General features: G+C 44.8%; 1 protein-coding gene across 1 annotated transcript in view; it reads right to left on the bottom strand.

Annotated features, from left to right (window-relative positions):
* ABCA1 (ATP-binding cassette, sub-family A (ABC1), member 1) overlaps nucleotides 1-19,558 on the bottom strand; it is a gene marked incomplete at its 5' end in the record, with an annotated part of 46,151 nt that extends 26,593 nt beyond the window's left edge. Inside the window, 6 exons of the mRNA XM_008949646.1 lie at nucleotides 3,079-3,195; nucleotides 3,866-4,005; nucleotides 4,568-4,808; nucleotides 9,316-9,402; nucleotides 16,541-16,732; nucleotides 19,437-19,558. Of these exons, the coding sequence (XP_008947894.1) occupies nucleotides 3,079-3,195; nucleotides 3,866-4,005; nucleotides 4,568-4,808; nucleotides 9,316-9,402; nucleotides 16,541-16,732; nucleotides 19,437-19,558 (899 nt within the window). The remainder of the gene's footprint in view (nucleotides 1-3,078; nucleotides 3,196-3,865; nucleotides 4,006-4,567; nucleotides 4,809-9,315; nucleotides 9,403-16,540; nucleotides 16,733-19,436) is intronic.
* Between the last annotated feature and the right edge of the window lie 423 nt (nucleotides 19,559-19,981).

The raw sequence follows: 19,981 nt of genomic DNA, 5'->3' as shown, positions 1-19,981 counted from the left end.
GCTGGCCTCTGCACGCACAGGAGGACCACCCCCAGCCGATAGCGGTTGCCGTGCTCTGCTCACCTCTCCCGAGCAAACCCCTGCTCCCTGTTGGGACGCAGAGGGACTGTGGCATGGCTGGAGGCTGAACTGACACAATACTGAGCAGAAACAGCAGCACGAGAGGACGGGTGATTTTGCTATTGTGCCATCAGGGCTGGCTGAAGCAGCTGTGATGTCCTGCCTCTCTGCTATTCTGTCTGGGACAGTGCTTTTTTCACCAGGTCTAACTGCTAGCTTCCTGGGGACCATCTGTTGCCTCGCTACATGTATACATAATGGCCCACGTAAGTGAAATCCAGGTACAAGCACATGGCTTTGGAGCAGACAGCAGTCCTCTGGGAAGCTCATGTAAGGGCAGGCAGGAGAGGAGCATTAATTGTAAAGGACACAATTGAACTGAAGTAGAGGACAAAAAACAAACAAAAAAAAACAAACAAAAAAAAACCCCAAAACCAAACCAAACAAACAAACAAACAAACAAAAAAACACAAGAAAAACCCACAAAAAACTCCACAAGAAAGAAAGAAAACTAAAAGTCCTAACCAATAAAAACAGGAAATGTATTTTCTTCCAGAAAAAGAATGAAACAGGGAAGTAAGGAGCATTCCCCATGCTCAGCTGTTACCAGCAAACCAGAAAGTGATGGGCTACAAAAATAGCATCAAAAACTGGGTAAACAGAATGGGCCAAGCTAGCAAAGGAGAACACGCAAAAGGGAAACCTGAGCAAATAGCAACTGACTGCACCACACTCTATTCACATTTCATCTCCCCAGACTGGCTCCCAACACCATACCCAGTAGGAAAGTCACCATACCTGCAAGGAAAGCACTCAGCCTCATCACATTCAGCGGCAGCATTAAAGCTCCTTAACTCAAGGGGCACATGTTGTCCTCCATGAAGTTAGCAGACACACTAACATCAAGCTGGAAGCGCAAGAGACAAGCAAGCCACACACTTTCCTCTCTTTCAGCACAAAGCAATATGCCAAACAGATTGCACAACCCAGAAAGTTGGGAAGTGGTGACAGGTCGCCCAGCAGCATGGTAGCCTCAGTGGCTAGCAAACAGCAAAGGCCTGACCTCCTCCTTGAAAGCAGCCAAAAACAGGCAACTCTGTGTTTCAGCCTATTCATGTACAAGTGATCCATGACGCAGCTTTAAGCTGAACGTGGTGGTGTCCAGGAGCTGGTCAGGCACTGACAGTGCAGTAGTCCTGCTCATGCAAACTGCCACAGGTGGCAACAAATGCAGCCCTACCACTGCACCAATACAGAGGAGCAGACCAGACTTCTGGGAAGAGCAAGAATTAACTACCAGACCCAGCTGGGTTAACAAGGAGCATAAAATATACAAAATGAGGTGAGGGGAAGATGGCGAGACGGAGTGGGGAAAGTGCAGCAACATTTACTTGAAACCAATATCCAAGCCTCTACTTTCTGCTGCACTCTCTGCAGCAAACAGTACTATTTACAGCTGGTGGCCCAGATTCTCACCTCCTCGATGCTGACGTCTACAGAAATACATTTCGTAAAACCAACAGAGTCACAGGAGTGATGAAAATTATGTTTCTGACCCTCTAGTATGTCATGGTAATGGGGAAGTACAACAGGGCAGGTCAGAGACTATTCAGCACAGCAACACGTGAGGGTAAACATGGAATGAACTTCAAGGCTTAAACCATGTGGGCAGGTCTCTGTGTAACAGCTGCACTATGACACCCAACTTGCCTTGCAGAGACAGCAGGAGAAGCAACTCTACAACTGTTTCTCTGTTGCATGAGCCAGTTTTACATCACCGTGCTTCCAAAGACAGCAACACAGTGGTGCAAAGATCCACCCCTCAGAGCTGCACCTGAGAAGACCAACAGTGAACTAAGGCACTTAAGCAGATAATGCCTCAGAAATGCAGGTCTAACATCTGGCATAATGCTCCAGGGAGCCAGCAGGCTGGCAGAAAGCATGTCAGATCTGAACAAGACTGCCAGCCCCTTCTTCCTGGCCTAGTATGTATGGCACATTAAGAAGCAATCAGCTGCAGGGTATGTTTGCTTTCCTCCCATAAGCACCCAAGTATTACTAAATTAAGCATACCATGCTACTCCAAATTAAGGTTTTACAAGATTTGTGACGGATTACTGCCAGGCATCTAGGTTCAGCTCCAGCATGATAACCATTCCATTCATAGTGTACCCAGCGGGGCCTGAGGCCACCTGGCACCTTCCAGGGTCTGATCTTGACTGCTTGTTTTGCTCTGCTGCCATCATGAGAGCACAGTTGTAAGGAAGCACACAGGATGGAGAGCTGAACATGACACTGTCCTGGCTTGGCTAGGATAAGGTTAATTTCCACCAGAATGTGGGAGGGTGCCTCAGCCAGGATAGACAACTCACTCACAGCTGATAGGTAAGGGCCTGGGGTGGGGTGGCTTGGGGTGGGCCAACCACTGGGCAATCTGTGATCCAACTGGCACCTCCATTCCATATCACTTGCTTTATATATTGTTTCATTACTGTTAATGTTATTACTGTTGTTTATTGCTCCTTTTGCTTTTTTTTTTTATCAAATTCTCCTTACCTCTACCCATGGGGCTTTGTATTTTTGTCCCTATTCTCCTTCCCACCCCACGGTGGGGGGTGGTGGTGATCAAGCAGCCACACGGTGCCCAGGTCCCAGCTGTGTCTAAACCACATGGTTCCTAGATCGCCAAGCCCAAGGTTCCCAGTTTACAGAAATACCCCAGACCAGATATTCATATTGCATTAGGGCAATGCTGTGGAAGAAGCAGACCATTTGCCCTCAGAGTCAGATTAGAAATGGGTGCTGAGCACACACTATGCCTGTTTGCAGCAGGTAATTACATGAAGGAAGGAATGCCAAGCAATAATGCTAGACTGGTACAATCACACGTTTCAAGGAGGAGTCCCATCCATACTATTTATCTGCTCAGCTCAGCACCGAAGCACCTTCTAAAGTAAATATTTCATCACTTATTGCAGAAGACAACAGAGGTGGTTCTGGCGAGGACAGCATACTGACCCGAATGAGATCCATTTCCTGACTGCTTTCCATAAACGTCCAAATCTTTGGGCTTATCTCCTCCCACATCCCCCCGAGGTCACGAAACACACCCAGCTCCTGGAATGTCCTGTTCACCTGTTGGCAGAGGGGAGGGGAAGGTTATTTCCAAAAGCTGGCAGAGATCCACTGCAGGCTGAGAGGGTACAATGACCTCTCAAGTGAAGTAGGGACTGCTGCTTACATTCAAACAGCAGCTCAGCTCCTACAAGGACAAGAGTAAGGAAAATCTAGTGCACTTGGAAGGAAAGCAACAACAGGGAGTGTGGATGCCTGTGGCTGAGCACTGCCTTTCAAGGCTTGCTGGAGAATTACTACCTTGGAGACGGAGGGCACACAGAGGCAGCCTCTCCCCATGTGCTAGAAGAGTCTTGAAGAATCAGAGCACATTAGGTAAACCAGAGCTGGAGATTATTAAAGATCCACTGACCAGCCTACAGTGGAGGAGAGGAAGGGTTATCAAAGTCTTCCCCATTCTTATATCCCACATCAGAGATGCAAAGCCTGTGGATAATCAAAGGCACCACCAGGAAAGTTTTCAGCAAAATCTAGGAAAATATTTCAGTCTGGCCTTTTCTCCTTGAGCCTTCAACAGCAAGTGCAATGGAGGTGAGAGACTAGAGAGGCTGTTCTTTACAGGTAATTAATTCTAGACTTGTGTTTGGGCCCAATTTAACACAGAGCAGCTAAGCTGCACAGCCAGAGGACATAGCTCATTCCATGTATCAGAGGATAGGACTAGAGTTACCTCAGTCATGACCTTCCTTATCGCTGGTGTGTCTGGAGTGTACAGTATCTTCCCAATCAGCAAGGGTTTCAAAGCCCTCCAGATAATCCTGGAAAGCGGGCTGGATTCCAGGTTCTTCATGAGCTCGTTGCAGTAGGGTGCTGAGGAGCAGAGGACAAGTGTTAGTGGCTGAACAGCATGGTGACAACTGCAGAAATCATATGCCCCACTTGTGTGGGCTTCAAGGACAGTCACAGCTGAAAGCACAGCATTTGTCAGACAACAAAACCCCTCCTCTACTGCAAAGCTCCACAAAAGCCCCTTTCAGTCACAGCTTCCACAGTCTGCCCAGCAAACATGGACTACCCAAGCAGCCTCCAGCATTAAGAGCTATACTGCTAGTTCTGCACTGCTCTCAGACCCCACTGCATTGCACAAACAAAATTTGTCCAGAAGAGGCTAGATTTCCAAAGGCTGCATGTGATTGTGCTCCTGGCTCCCCATGAAGGAGGTCCACTGCACAGCCTTCTTCAGACTCTACACAAGGGAATCCCTGGCACGCTGATATCCTTGCAGGGGGCGGCACGTTCATGTCTTTCTGAAACAGTGGCAGCTATGCCATCCCTCAGGATCACCTGCTTTCATCTGTGGAAGTTTGGGAAACACTAGTGTTGACAACCATGAAGTACATGGGACCTTAGGCCATGCCAGGGTTACACTTACTTGTGGAGTTATCATAGAAGTTAGTTAAATCATCTTCAGTGCTGTTGCCTCCGAACAGTGCTTTGTAATTGTTATCCTCATACCAGTTGAGAGACTTAATTTTGAGGCCTCCACCTTCAGGATGGCCACACACAATGCGTGACACGGCCTGGTAGATCTGCGTAGAGGAGTTTGAGGCATTCACGTTGGTCAGGAACATCACCTCTTGCCTCATGTCGCTCCAGCTTTTCATGCTTAGCAACTGGAGAAGGAGGTGAGAGAAGAGAGTAGAAGCGTGGGTAGGAACACGATTAGAGAAAGGAGAAGAACTTGCCACTCTCCTTGAAACCACACATCTTTTTCTGGACAAACAAGAATCCTCCTGAATGCAACATCAACAGTAAAGACCAGGGAACGCACATTTGCCTTTGCCACGGTTTCTTCTGTGCATGCACAAGAAACGTGCCCTTGCCAAGCTCTTGACTCTTAAGTTCTCCCCTCCAGTGCTGTGGGTTGTTCCTGCCCTCCCTGCCCTCTCATGTGGATGCTGCTTCTCCTCCCGGTTGCACAATGGCTGACATTCCAGTGGAGCCCCCTCACGCTGGGTGGGGTGCATTGATTCAGAAGAGGGACTAAGGAACAACACACAGTGAGTGCAGCTCAAATGGCACAGGCTGGATGAGCTGCAGGCTCCAGCAGTTTCTCCCGGCACAATTCCACTGAGGTCAACAAGCTGACTTGCACTAGGCAACCAGTCTGACCTCCTAGATCAGTATCACTTGTGCCTGCCCCAGCACCTCCCTGCCCTGTTGTCAACAGCATTCCCAGAAAACCCTTGAAAACAAGCCCAGCTGCAGCCTGGAGCCTGGTCGCAGTGTGAGCTGTACACGCAGCCAGCCGCAGCAAGGAGTCTTTTCCTGCCCAGCCAGCTTGACACCAGTCTTGAGAGGTGACAATGCACAGCTGGCTGGGGCAACTGGTATCTCCACACTCATTTGTCTGGCATAAGCACATACCTGAAACATATCATGAACAAAAGCACCAGGCGCTCAGCCCAAGACGCTCACTGCGTTACTGTCACCGTACTTGGAGGCATGGCCAAGCTCACCATGATGGAGAAAGCAATGCACCTCCACAAACACTGGTTTCATGCCACACTTGAGCATTGCTCTTGGATTCTCTGTCTGGAGATGTAATAACATCAGCAGAGGTGTGTCAATACAGACTAAAAGTCTGTTTATCTCAGTAACCTCTGTGATGGTAACACAAGTGGATGTTAGGAAAATATAAGCAAGGGTAAGAACATAGGATGCTTGCCCCACATAACCTTCCAGCTTCCACCCATTTTCAGGTCATGGAACTTCTACTTCATAAGCCTAAATTACTTTTTTTCCATAGTAAACTTCTAGAGTTTTGAACATCCCCAAGTATTTAACATCCAATGCAACACTAAAAAGAACCTCCTCTCCCCTCTCCTTCACTTGGCTGTGGCCAGCCCCATTTGGTCCCATGTCTTTTTCACTGGAAGAGACAGTGAACAGAATCTCTACCTCATTTTCTGGGCCATTCAACTCTATAGATCTCTGCCATATTCCCAGCTCATCTCTTTTTCAAGCTGTCAAATCCTAGCCTACTCCCTTGTTCCTTGTGTGAAAGTCATTCCTCTCCGAAATGTCCTAATGGCCCTCCTCCGAACTTTTTCCAGTTCTTCTACCACTTTCTGGAGATGAAGGGTCTAGATCTCTATTTCAGATTGAACAGGAGGGCAATCCATGGCTTTATACAGAGTCATAGTGACATCTTACAGCTGATTCTCTATCCCTTTTAAAATCTTTTCTAGCATTTGATCTAATTTCTTGACTGCTACTGAAATAACAGGTGACATTCACTTGGATGTCCTTGCTGTGCTGTCCAGAACAGCAACATGCACTAATAAGGGCAAGCAGAGCTGCTGAGACACCTATTTGTAACTGCTCATCAGCCGCTTCTCAGAAGCAACTTCAGATGCTGTGGCCCAAGCACCCTGTTTTCTGAGACAATAATAGAGTCAGGAGAAGACCATTGGCCATTTTGGCTCACTAGGTATTGGTTTTGTCACCTTGGCCCAATAAGATGCAGATAATCAAAGTCCAGGACAGCTGGCAAAGCCAGCCAGCAACAGTGCAGAAACCAACAGTGAACTGGAACAATTCAGTCTGAATTTGCCCAGCGAAAGCACACCCAGAGATTCTGGCCTTACACTGGGAGGCAAACTTGACCCTTTGTGTTCATCTGCAGCACTGTGCATGCTTTACATGTGCCAACATCTGGGCAGAAATTCCTGATGCTAAACAACAGCTACTATGTGGCACACACACAAGGAGCCTCTATTTTTAGCTGCCTGAAAACACATGACACATTGGCATGATGTGAGACAGCTGTGAGAACAGCTAAAGCCTGGGGATTCAGCATGTGTGTCCACAGCGACTGCTTCGACTGTACTCTCATTTCCTCCCTGCTCACTGCTGCTCTTGCCTGCACCCTGGTGCCCCTTAACATGGCTCCACAGGTTCATGGCGACTGACAGGACACTAGCATCTTGAAACACAAATTAAAAATACATCACATGACAGCTTTTGTTGGTTATGTGTGTTCACGTGGATTTTGGGATCTGATGATTCCTCACGCAAGATAGCAAGGCTGCATTTTAAGTGTGACAGTGAGTGACCAGTTTAGACCCACCCCTTGAGGAGTTTCTTGTCCCTTAGGTAGAACAGCTGATCTTTCCTCTGCAAAACATCAACTGCTTTAGCTAAAGTTCAATAAACTCCCTAGCACGAGCAAAGGTACACAAATAGGAAGGAAAACTAATTCCATTAACACATGAGGTGTTAACCATCCTGCAGAGGGATTGCATTAGCATTTTTACAGATAATTTCCAAACCGTTTGAGCAAGGAGCTTTGTTTCATCTTTGGCCCCAGCAGCTTCAAAACTGGCAGGCAGAGCTGCTCTGTTCACACCACAGAAGCAAGTATCTCATGTGTGAAGAGTTACTGAGCTATTTCTTCTTCGAGACCCAAGACCTGGCTCTATGTTTCTTAAGAGTTGCCCTTGCTCTTGGTGTTTAATCTGCCCTCCTAGATTAATTTAAGGAGCCCAGAGACACAGATCCAATCAATCCCCATACTCAGAGACAAAAATTTTACTCAGACTGTTCTCCAATTAAAATTCTTTGCTAGAAAGGCTTCTAGACATGGCACAAACAATAGTTCCCTCCACCCCCTCAAGCTGCTGCCCTTCGAAACAAGGGAGCAAGTCCCTCCTTTTCACACAGAAATCAGCCTGCCAGACAATAAGAAGTAACTTTCGGTCAAGCCATCTGGAGCAGCTCACGCTGTACGCAGAGGAAAAAGCTGCCTTTGTTTGCACAGCAATAGGGCAGAATAAAAGGTAGTCCTACCCAAAACAGCTGCCAAGCAAAAGGCGCATTACCCTGGGACGTTTTCAGCCACATCAGCAAACTGAACATCACATGGTTTCAATTATTTTTATCCCAGACAAGAAAAAAAGGCTAGCTTCAGTGACGTAACGGGAAACAGCTGTAATCAAACTCTGAAGGGCAGCCTCCCTGCTAGCAGCAAGAGCTCTGCCGCGGTCTTAACTGAAGCTGATCCTGGAATAATCTTCATTTCACTGTAAATGGGACCCTGCGGCAGGCTGTGGGACTCCGGGAGGGCTGCGTGCCAGGGATTGTTGGCTGGCACGGCGCTGGCTCCCGGCAGCTGCCCCTCCGTGGGAGTGGAGCGCACGCTAACCTGAAGTGACCCGCTCTGGTGCGCGCTCTCAGAGGTTACTGCCGTTCACAGCTCTGAGCTCCCTTGCTCTGATGCAAAGACAGAAGACCAGTGAAGGGGAGGAGAAGGAGGCGGCGTTGTTTAGTTTAGATGGTTGCGATTTCTGCTTCAGGAAGAGAATGTTTTTGCCTAGTAGCTGCACTTCAAAGTCAGACCCAGCCAAAAAGCAACCAAGATAACTTTCTGGCTCAAAAAAAAAAAACCAGTTTTGGACTTCTGACTCACGCTAGGCACGCAGGGTTTTTTTTTTTTTTCTTAATCCTTCATTTCACCGGCAAAAACAAATACTTGCAGTCTTTATAATATAACTTTGCTTCTCTGCAAATCACTGTTTATACTTTGCCAGAGCTTTTCTCAATGAGTGTTGTGATGCCATTGCACTGAGTGCCCCATGAGGACTGGAAAACAATCTCTGCCCCAAAAAGCTAGTTAGACAAAGAACAAACGGTAGCCTCTATCTACTAATTTAGACTAAACCAGACACAACATCTTTTCCACAGGCCATACCCTCTCCGCACCCAGAGACCGACAGACACAACCAAGTAACAAGCCTAACATGGTTGCCAGCCGAGGGAAAAAACTAGAAAGGAGGCAAACCTCCACGTGCAGTTTGCAAGGCACTGCTGTGCAGCAGGTGTATGGCAAGCCCAACAGCTGTGCCACTGCTGAGAGGGCAAAGACCACAGAAAACATCTTAATCCCTGCACCTCCCATGAGGACCAAATCTTTAGCCCCATATCTGATAAAATCCTATGGTGTTTGTAACTTTAAGTGCCAAGAGGCTGCAAAGTGTGTGCTGCCTCTACTGACACAGGAAGAACAGCTGTCAGATAGAGGGAAGCTTTAAAACAAGCCAAGAATTTGACTTTCTGTTCTTGTACTCAATTGCAGGCTAAGACAGCAATCTGCTTTCCTGACACAAAGGTGCTCCATACCTCCTTAACAAGCTTCCCAAGGCTCTCTCTCAAGGTTTCCACAGTTTCTGACAGATCCTGCAAGGAGGAGTTGAAAGAAAGTCGTCCCTGCAAGAAGAGAAAAAAAAGAAATTGGAAGTCACTGCAAGGCACAAAGAAATTAAACTTTTGTAAACATTCTGGTAAAAAAGAGCAGTAAGGACTGTTTACATTGCAAAGTGCTTGATGAGGAAGGCAGAGTCAGCCTTCTGTTCAACCCTGAGCTTCAGATAACCTGGGCTTCAGCACCCCACAATGTGATGTGGACACTCCATTCCTTCCTCACAGGTTAGGTGCTCGGAAGCCATAACCAGAATCATCCTAACAAAATGCTAAATGAATGCATGTACACTTACAGTGCAAAGGATGGCTTGCTTTCCAGGTCACAAAACAGGAACAGCCTACAGAACAGCATGTGGACAGACCTGAAATCCTGTGAGCCAGTGATAAGAAGGGGATGCCAAGTCCACACAAGGGAGGAAAAGACCAGTGGGTATACAGCATACTTTCAGTGGCACCCCACAGATATGAGCTCAGATACAGAGAACTCCTGGTGCAGTGTACATCATCACCACTCAAGCCTTCCCATCAGGCCTTGATGTTTTATACCTAAACTAAGGGTGTATTTTAAAACAATCAGCTTCCAAACAACAGCTGACATGCATCATTTTAACTAGAAAAAGCCTGATGGGTTTCCAGAAGTGGAAGGCACAGCTTTCAGCAAACTATCTGCTTTAGCAGGGACTCACACTAAAGACAACTCCTTGTTTCCGATGGCTCTACATGTACCTGACGGGCCTGTGTTTCAGTTTGTGGGGCCCTTTTCCCCTTCTGTTCATGTAGCTGGAGTATCTTGCAGGAAAAACATTTGGACACGATCCTTGTTTCAAAAGAAATAAAGATTATTTCCTAAAATTTCATCTTAGCAGCTATGTGTTGCAGCATTTGAAAGCATGTCAAAGTTACAGCATTGTGCCATACAGAGGAACAGCCAAAGCCCTTGATTTTAGCACAGATCTGTCCAGCTGAGGCTTTTCATTTTCACTTCTTTTTTAGGGTAATTTCTGGAATTGAAGTCTGGAGGCTTTCACTTGTCCTGGTTGATCTGCTGGAGGATGATAATACCTGGTCAATGCCAGCTGGTGTAAATCAGCACTGTTCCACTGATCTACTGAGGCATTTAAGACCCAGCTAACTTTTCAGAGTGCATAGTTAGTGCTTGCTCCAAAGCCAGCTGCAAATTTAGGGAGGGTGTCTCTAACCTCTATGGATTCTACTAAACACAGTCCTTAGGGTTTGGATAAATCTAAACACATCATTAGAACTAAAAGAAAAGCAATTCAAACTCCCCACAGGCTAAAACCTTCAAGGCATATTTAAAGAAATCAAAGCTACCTAGCTCACTACCGCTTTAGCAATGAGACGAGGTAGAAAGTCTTAAGTTCGTACGTAACAGACATGCTCGTTCAGCTCCACATACCTCGTCAAGCTCTACACAGATTTCTGTTGTTCACTGTATTCAGAGGTGATTCAGGGACAGGAGGCATGGGGGGGCATGTTTCAGATGATACTAATTGGTTCAGAACAGTGAAAAGTCAAAGGCCAATTGCAACAGACTAGTGAAAGGCCTCATGCTGACACACAGTTATAAAGTGCCAGACAAAATTCAGTCCTGCAAATTAAAGTACACAGGGAGAAGACCTTAAGATACCCTTTGATGGCTCTGAACTAGCTACTGCCACTGAGAAAGACAGATCTTAGAACTACAGTGATAAGACAGATCAACATCAATATAAATTCACACTGCAGTCCTGGTTCTCAAGTATTATGTGCAGTTTTGGGTCCTCCATCTCTAAGGGAACACAAGTATAGAAAAAGGCCACAAATGTATTTCAAGGCAAGAATGGCTTCTGAACAATGAACAATAGACTATAGTTCTTCCAACAGGACTTGTAATGACAAATAGAGGTTATGACAGAGGTCTGTAAAATTACAAGTGGGATGGTGAATGGGAACAGGGGATGACTGCTCGCTGCACTTCATCACACAGGGCTAGGGGACTTCCAGTGAAAAGATCCATTTAAAAGAAACCAAAGAAGCTATTGCCCATACAACTTAGTCAAAAGGGAGAAATTCAATAGGTCCTGTGCAATGCTGACGGGACTGAAAGTTAACGTCGTTTTGAGAAAGACTTAGAAGAATTCATTAAACACAAAAACTTTAGCCCGTGCTACTAAACACCAAGATCCCAGCAGCAGCTGAGAAAGTCTGAGCTGCAAGCTACTGAAGAGCAGTACATTACCTTGAGAAAACATTACTATGTACGCGCCTCATGACTGCATTCTTTCACATGCCTCCATTATGGGCTACTGCTGGACTAGCACTCGGGTGACACTGAGCCAAACAAGACAGAATCACAGAATGTTAAGGGTTGGAAGGGACCTCTGGAGATCATCGAGTCCAACTCCCCTGCCAGAGCAGGACCATCTAGTCTAGGGCAGGTAAAGACGGGTCTAGGGCAGGTGAAGACTGATCTAAGCCAGTGTGCGAGTCTTAGGGGATTCAAGACGCCTGCAAATCTTACCCTGAAATGTGAGGAAAGGCCACCCATTCTTTCACACCCTACCATCCTGATCTTTCTTTCTTGACAAATTCACAGTACTGCAAATTCAAGTTCTGCAGTGATCTCATTGCTATAGATGGAATTTTACTTTCTTTACCACCACCTTTTGCACCCTAAAGCACATGTAAGGAGCCTCTCACACGGCATATCTCCAGAGAAAAGTCATCTTTGTACAGATGAGCATGTCATGAATTTCCTTGGAAAAATACTCTTTGTAGTGGCTCGCTAAGTGAAGTAGTTAATTATATTCATAAGAGCCCTCTAGACCCAGGGCAGCTCCAGTAAGATTGGTCCCACTGTGCAATCATCTTTAGTAGATGTCCACACTATAGCCTTGGGGCAGAGGGGGCAATGACTCATTTTTCTGGTGAAATGCTGCAAAAATATCACCTGTCCTTTCTAGGCACATGGTGGAAAGACAATGTTCTTGCAGGTTTTGAACAGAACTACCCTAGTGGGGTAGGAAGTCATGCCTTACTCTAGGCTTGTCTTTTTAGCAAAAAACACCATAATACTCTTAAAGTACAGGCTGCACTGGATGGATTCTGTTGTGCTTGTATGCATATGCTACAAGGCTCAAAATAGAGAAAATACTTGAGATGACCAGAGCTGACTGCAGTCAAGACAAACCCTGAATAAGTCCACATCAGCTCCTGCTAGAAGGGATGGACAACTCCATTTCTTTAACATGCATTTGAAGTGTTGGGAGGTCATAACAAAACTCAGCCACTGTCTGCATCACACAGATGGTTTTGGTTAATGAAACCTCTTTGCCAAGTTTGCCTTGAAATAACTATGACAACTCTACACTGATCTTAGCAGAAACTTTAAACCAATTTTTTTCAGGAAAAAGAAAAACCACGTGCTTTAAGCTTCTGCTTTTGTTTCCTGTAATGCCCAACGTATGGCTGCTTAAAAGCATGATAACATGGTGCTTGACTGAAAACACTCTTAAAAGAGCAAGGAAAGCCACAAGTTCAGTTGCAGCGTGTATTTACATTAAACGACCTTTTCTAGAGCCGTTTTTCAACTGGTATGTGTTTATTATTCAATGCTTAGTTCATGCTAACCATATGACAAAATACCTCCCATATTACGAAGGGACAAAGAACAATCACATTTTCATGTGCTCACCCACACACTTTCCAAGACCACTACAGCTCAGGAGCCACAACATTTGGCTTATCACAGACCCACACCGCTGGACATGACTGCCACACAGCCCTCCTGAGGCAGCGCTGCAGAGATGAAATCCCACAAGACCAAAGTGAACAGCCTGTCACTTACATCTCCCAAAATAATTTCAAAACTGGGGAAACTTGCAGAGGGAAAGCTGCCCCACAGACAAGTATTTCTGTGATATAAGACACTCCCCACCCATCACAATTCTAGTCCAGCGGGATACTGCTGACCTACTACTGTTACTCCCTAATCAGGGGCATGCATACAAGCTTTCCCAAAATGTGTAGTTCTTTCATGGGACAACTGCCAGCCCAGCACAGGGAGAAAGCTGAGAATTTGTGTGCATGCTCTTAGAGGTACTCTTTCACTGTTCTCAAACCAGCTTTGTCTGCCTCACTGATAATAGCCAGGGCAACGCAAACCTCAGGAAGAGAAGACGAGTCCACAAGGGGCTTGTACAAGATGTCCTACGCCCTGTAGTACTTACTGTTGGCCATAAGGCTTCCAACAACACATGAAGATTAAGACATGGTCCTGAGAAAGGGAATTTGACTTCTTGAAACACTTGTTGCTTCTAGTGGAGTGTATACTTCTCAAGAAGGAAAGTTTATCCTCTGCCATGGCAGCCTGTGATCACTTCCAGATATTCTGCTGGTATTGATCTAAACAGCCTGCCCCAAATAGGTTCTTACATAAGAACAAACAAGAAGACACACATCAACCTCCCTACCATGCCTCATGCTTTGTTCTCTCATCCTACAGAGCGGGCTAAATTGAAGTTATACAATAGATCATGTCAATACTCAAGCTGTTCTGAATAGATCTGATGAGCAAGTATGTAAAGTGTTTATTTTCTGCCTTTTTTATAGAAGTTATTAACAGTGCTGCAACATTTAGAGCTCATGTATTTCACCTCGCATGCACTTTAATTTCTTTTTAAAAACTGTGCTGCAAGATTTGCTAACAATTACTGTTTTCTTATGAGTTACCTAGAACATTTATAGTTTCCTTCAGGCTGCAAATGCACACTCATTTTAAGCCAGCAGAAGCAGGTGTTGATGTCAGGGTCTCAGCCCGTACACGCATGCCCTGACCACTGGGTTCTCAGTCTTGCACCTTCCCCTTCAAATATTTGTGTTAAGACACAGCAGGTCAGCCACTTTTATTCCAGATCAATTTCATGGTGCAATTTACTGCATCGTCTTGCAGATGGATCAACAAATGGGAATGCATAGGCACAGGAATACGCAGCTGGATGCCGGCCTGAGTCTTCTGCATTAAGATAGCTCAAGAAACTATAGCTAGTGTACTGCCCAGCTACTTGAGTGGCAAAACCTCCCATTTCACTATTCAAGCCCTTAATGCTGAGTTTACAGTTGCATGTCCTTTTCTCTCCAGTTGTATTGACCTAATCCTATTGATGTGCTGCCTCTCCAAAAATCACAGGATGCTGCAAACAGTGGAGCCCAGGTCCTAACAGATGAGCCAAAAGCTTGCCTCCAGATGGCTTTGTACTTGCATTTGATTTGGCCCTTACTTTTACTCACTGGAATGCCACACTGTGAGGGATTAAACAAAAAACCTAAAAATAAATCTCTGGGCAAACTGTTGACATTGGCTTACAAGGCTCTGTAGTAGATATGGTGTGTGCTATCTTCAGTATGCATGTCCACAGTGCCTTTAATTATAAGCTATGTCAACAGGCTCCTTTGTTCATGAACAGAAAGTTCCCTCTGTTCAGAGATGCTACTGCAGGTCAAGGCACTTCTTAGCCTTCAAAGACACCAAGTTTCAAACCCATTGGTCATGGTCTTAGAATTAACTGGCCACACTGAAGCCACTTTTTGTTTCACTCACTGACCCATTACATGCAGTGTAACTAGAGGGTAGCCTGTGACATTTTTTCTGAAGAAAACTGTGGACCTTTACAAGCCAGTGTACAATACACAGCAGGTTTAGAACTGCTGGCTTCTGGACTCAAGCTTTTTCTCCTTTCAAGCCAAGATCACGAGCCAGGTTCTCAGAAGTCCCCCAAAACTGCACATGATGTCTTAATCTACTTTACTGTTGCCAAGTGGCACAGAGTGGCTTATGACTGCTTGCTTTCACCAGCAAACAAAATAAACAATACAGATACACTCAGTACACTCAGCTTCTGTCAGCTAATTTACAGAGACTTCCATAAATTAGAAAAGTAAGACTAAGTCTCCAGAGGGACCAGAAGACCAATACCGGATTGTACTATAGCTGGCTACTTTCACCCCCTTCAGTCCCCAAAATTCTAGCATCTCTGAATTATTATGGTAAATGGATGCATATACATAACTGAACACAATGAACTTCTTGTACCTATCCTTTTTCAAACAGCCTATCTTTGTTATGGAGACAATTTTAGAGCTGCTACCTCAACTCTTAACAATTATGACTATGTTACTCTTCCAGCAGGAAGGCACAATGCAGATGGAGGACACATGCAAGACAGAAGGTGAGCTGTGGAGAAAAGTAAGTGACCACTATGTGCTGTGCAGAAGAGTAGTAAGATTCAGTACTTTATAATGATCCCCTCTGACTGCAGGCAAAGCTAAGCCAGTGGTAGGTGACTTTTGGTCCTGAAAGGCTCATCAAATCTGGAAATTCATACAGCCAAAGTGTTTATTTCTTCCACAGTAAACAACAGAGGGCTTGTTTGAAGGTGTAAGAGTGGGTTCTGTGGCCCTTTCTCTCTACAGATATCTCTAGCACTAAATTCTTCAAACTTTGGCATTTTACTAGATATTGTGGACCTATAAAAAACCATCACTTGGGTTTCCTAGGTAAACAGCTAAGTCTGCTCCAGTCTCCTTTTAAATAATGTACTTTCCTGAAGGTCAATGAATTCTTGCTCCAAAACCTATTCAGCTAGTCAGCCTTTGAAAGTGGGCTTTAGAATTTGACTATTCTTTGTATGAATTAAACCTGCTCAAATGTCATGACTCACCACTGGCTAGCAAATTCCACACTCAGTGGCTCCCAGGTAAGGGCAGAGGGTTACGGTTTTAGCACTCAGCACAGGCTGGTCTAACATCTGAGCTCATGCTAGCCAAGACTCAACATCTGATCAAAACACAAGGACAACCAAAAACCTATTTGTTATCACGGAGCATAAATATTTTCCTTTTGACAAACTAAACTGTGGACCACACACATTTATGTTCTGCAACTACCACGCTGTAACAGCAAGGGTAAGAATGATAGGAAGAAGCAATGTTGATCATGCTCCAGTGCTACAGACCATCTTTCTTCTTTCTTACTGCCAATGAGCTGTTCACTCTGTAAATGCAGTGATGGGTTCCCAGAGTGAAAGCCCTAGAAAATGTCACTGTATCAACAAGAGTTTCTCACAGACGGAACCAATGGACTCACCTGAAGGGGCTTCAAAGGATTCAGGTTAGCACGGAAGGCTTGTTCAGCTGCATGGAGTTTTTCCTTCGGCAAGGCGCAAATGAAGGCTTCAGAATCCATGGCTACAGTCTGATTTTGGATTCTAAGAAATTCAGACAGTTTTGAGCTATTGCAGAGATCTCGCAGTCGCATTCGGTAACCTGACACAATGACCTGGGAAAAGTGGGGAAATCGTATGAGTCTCGGATTGTGTAAGATTCATAACACAAAACTGGTTGTCACCTAGACAAAACTAACCATTCATAACATTTCCAGATAGAGGTAAGAGGCATTCCTCTATATAGACTGCGCAGCTCTGACCCATGTGCAACTTAATTCCAAGAGAACCATGTTTCCATCCTAAGTGCATGGGAGTGAAGTCGTGGAGGAGGCCAGTCTCGCCCCTCTTCTTTACAAGAATGCACTGGCCAGCAGAGGCTCCATCCTCCACAGCAGCCATTTCCTCCAACCAGAAGTACACACATTGCCTAATTGTCAGTCTTCAGGGAGCTAAGCCACAGTGACAAAACAAGGCTTATGACCAGACACAAGTCTGGCAAATATATGTGAAGGGCAAAAGACCAATGTCCCAAACTCCTTAGATATATCTGCCAGCCACATTTTCTGTGATGCTCTGGATCATGATCACCTTTTACCTTTAGCTCTGAAGTATCTCTTTAATAACTGCTGTGAGAAATGTTTTGCAGTATTTTGGGGCAGATAATGTATCAACAAAACAAAACAAAACAAATCTTACTGGCTACAACAATCAAAAGATAAGATATCCCAGAGTCTTCTTTCACCAGCAGATTTTAATTAAGGTGATACTTTCATTGTCAATAATGTTTCCTAATTTACAAGCAAACACCTTATTACAGAAAGGCATAAAATCCCTCTAAATTATCACCAGTCCTTTTCCAACTTGATGGCCTAGTTTCTTTTAGCAAGGTCAGATACAGGATTTAAGTTTGCTGAACAACAAACGGGTACATGTCAAACAGATGTACACTTCACCTTTTTTATCACCACGTTGATAAAACCAAAGAAAATCCAGAATCTTCCACTAGAAAGCATTTATTTTTTTTTGTTGCCTTGGTGCTAGATGGAAGGAACAATTTTACTGGAAATCCACAGGTAACAAGTTCATTTCTTCTTCCTGCTCTTTTGTAAAACCCAGTGTGCATTGCCCAACTACCAACAATAACTGAAGAGGATTGATCTAGGGAGTCAGAGAGTTAATTCTGTATAGTTAGCTCTTCTGATCCCAGGCCTCGAGCAGACTCAAATAGGTCCATTTTGTGAGTCAGATAAAGTCATACTGAGGGAAGAGAGAGCTTCGCCTCTCAGTTATTATCTGTAATAGAAAAGTGCTAAAGGAGATAGGGTTGGCCACTGCCATCCTCTGCAGCTTACTGCCCTATTATTTAGGTTATCTCTTCCTGCCATCCCAGAGCACAAACCCATGTGAAGACTAGACACCGTTGCTCCCAGTGCCCTGACAGAAAAAAAACCCCACAAGAATTCCACAAATAAGAACAAAGCTTAAAACATACAAGCAAGAACTAGCCAATGATACCCCTTCACCACCCTTCAGATACAGTATGCAGATAAAAGCTAAGGTTTTCTTCTTCCACTGGCTTTGCAACATACAACTGATACAATATGGCAGTCACAAAATGTAAGGTCAGAGTCAGCTTTTTTGTCTCTCTGAAAATCTTTCTGCCTTTCCATTAGCTTAGGGGCAGTAAATAAGTTGTGGCTGAAACCTTCTGGTTATCCTTGCAGAACCATCCATAGCATGATTCTGCTTTAAACTAGCAAGAATTTCAGGCAAATTAAGTTTGAAGTAAAACAAAACTTTCAGCCTAAAATGGATAAGAACTTTTTTTTTTTTTTCCCCACTTTAGTTTTTTTAGTAGAATATAACCTTAACGTGCAGTTTTAATTATCCAACTGCTTTAAAACAGACAGCTTGATAGAATTCACTGAAGAATGGGACAATGTGTCCGAAGGGGGATGGCATCTGTAACCACATGAAAACAAAGCCTGAAAGGACTATTTACCAACTCCAACTCCAAGAAAAAATCTGTCCTGGAGCTGGGAAGAAGAATGGATCTCCTCCTCCTTTTGCACACCACCTTTTGCACTGCCCTAAGAGAACAAATCTTCCTTTGAGGTCTGAAGCAACCAGTTCTGACTTCCACATTAGAAAGGATGCTGGTGGACTAACCCATTCAGCCAGGCAAAAAAACATGTTCTGAGCTTGACAAAGGCAGACAGTTATTCCAAGACAGGGGCTCCAGCCCACTGTCACCACTGTCTATGTTTATGAAGGCAATCATGGGAGCACTCAGAAGTTTCATCTGATACCAGAACTCTCTTGTACTACATAACATACAAGTTTACTGTTTGCAAAAGCATGTCTCCTTCAGCTGCACAGGGGTCTAAGGGAGAGTAACACACAGAAACTCTGCTCCAGTCCATGCTGAGTGACCAAACAACCACTCGGTTTTTATTTCCAATCAAAACAGAACAGTTTGAACAGCACTAGCAACCTAATTAATGTTTCACTTGGTGTTTTTTTGTTTGGTTTGGTTTTCAAACCAAAAGGAAAGAAGAAATCCAATCTAGCCTGAAGGGTACTATGCTATTTTCTTACGCAGATCAAAACATTTGAATGTGGGTCTCAGAGTCCTTTTATGGCTTACAACCAAATAAGTTAATAAACTGAGGACAAGAGGGAAGAGAGAAGCTGGAATTACATTTTCTGCTGTTTCTGCAGCACTTAACACAGAGTGGTCCTGCACTGTGGGTCTTGACACCCTGGTAAAATAAACAATAGGCAGGTATTATGTTAGTGGCTGAAAGTGCTCTTTACCTGCTGGAATTTGACTTCTGCATCAAGCAGCTCTTCTACTGCAGATGATGGCATGGACATGTTATGATGAAGGAAGTCTGAGAATGTCTCGTTGTCAACCAGGAAATCCCGAAGTTTCAAGTCTAGAAAGTGACAAAACAAGCAACATTCTATCAGGGCAGAGCCAAAAGGAAACTCATGTGAGAGCTCTGAACAGGAAAAGCCACGCTGACAAACGGCGGATAGGGAATTATACAAACCCCTAGCACAAAGGGAAAAGAGGAGCTGCTGGCAAAGCGCTCTGAAACTTGGCAGCTTTCAGAGATGTCAATCCATGATGTCTTGATCTCAGACAAACAAACAACCTTTACAAACAACTCCTTTTAACATCATTACTTCAGCACGATTTGCACATGTGTACACAGAAGCAGCAGGGCACATCAGGCTGCTCTCCTAATCCAGGGTGAAACCTACTCCAGCATTAGCCTTGCAAAAAGATCCAGCTTCACTTAATCCACGTGTTGTTACTGGACACAAGAGTGAGCTGGTGTGCAGACCACTGAGGG

This window comes from Merops nubicus, unplaced genomic scaffold (assembly GCF_000691845.1).
Source record: "Merops nubicus isolate BGI_N331 unplaced genomic scaffold, ASM69184v1 scaffold35331, whole genome shotgun sequence".
Classification (NCBI taxonomy): Eukaryota; Metazoa; Chordata; class Aves; order Coraciiformes; family Meropidae; genus Merops; species Merops nubicus.
The sequence above is the reverse complement of the archived record's forward strand: the minus strand, read 5'-3'. Positions and strand labels throughout refer to the sequence as shown.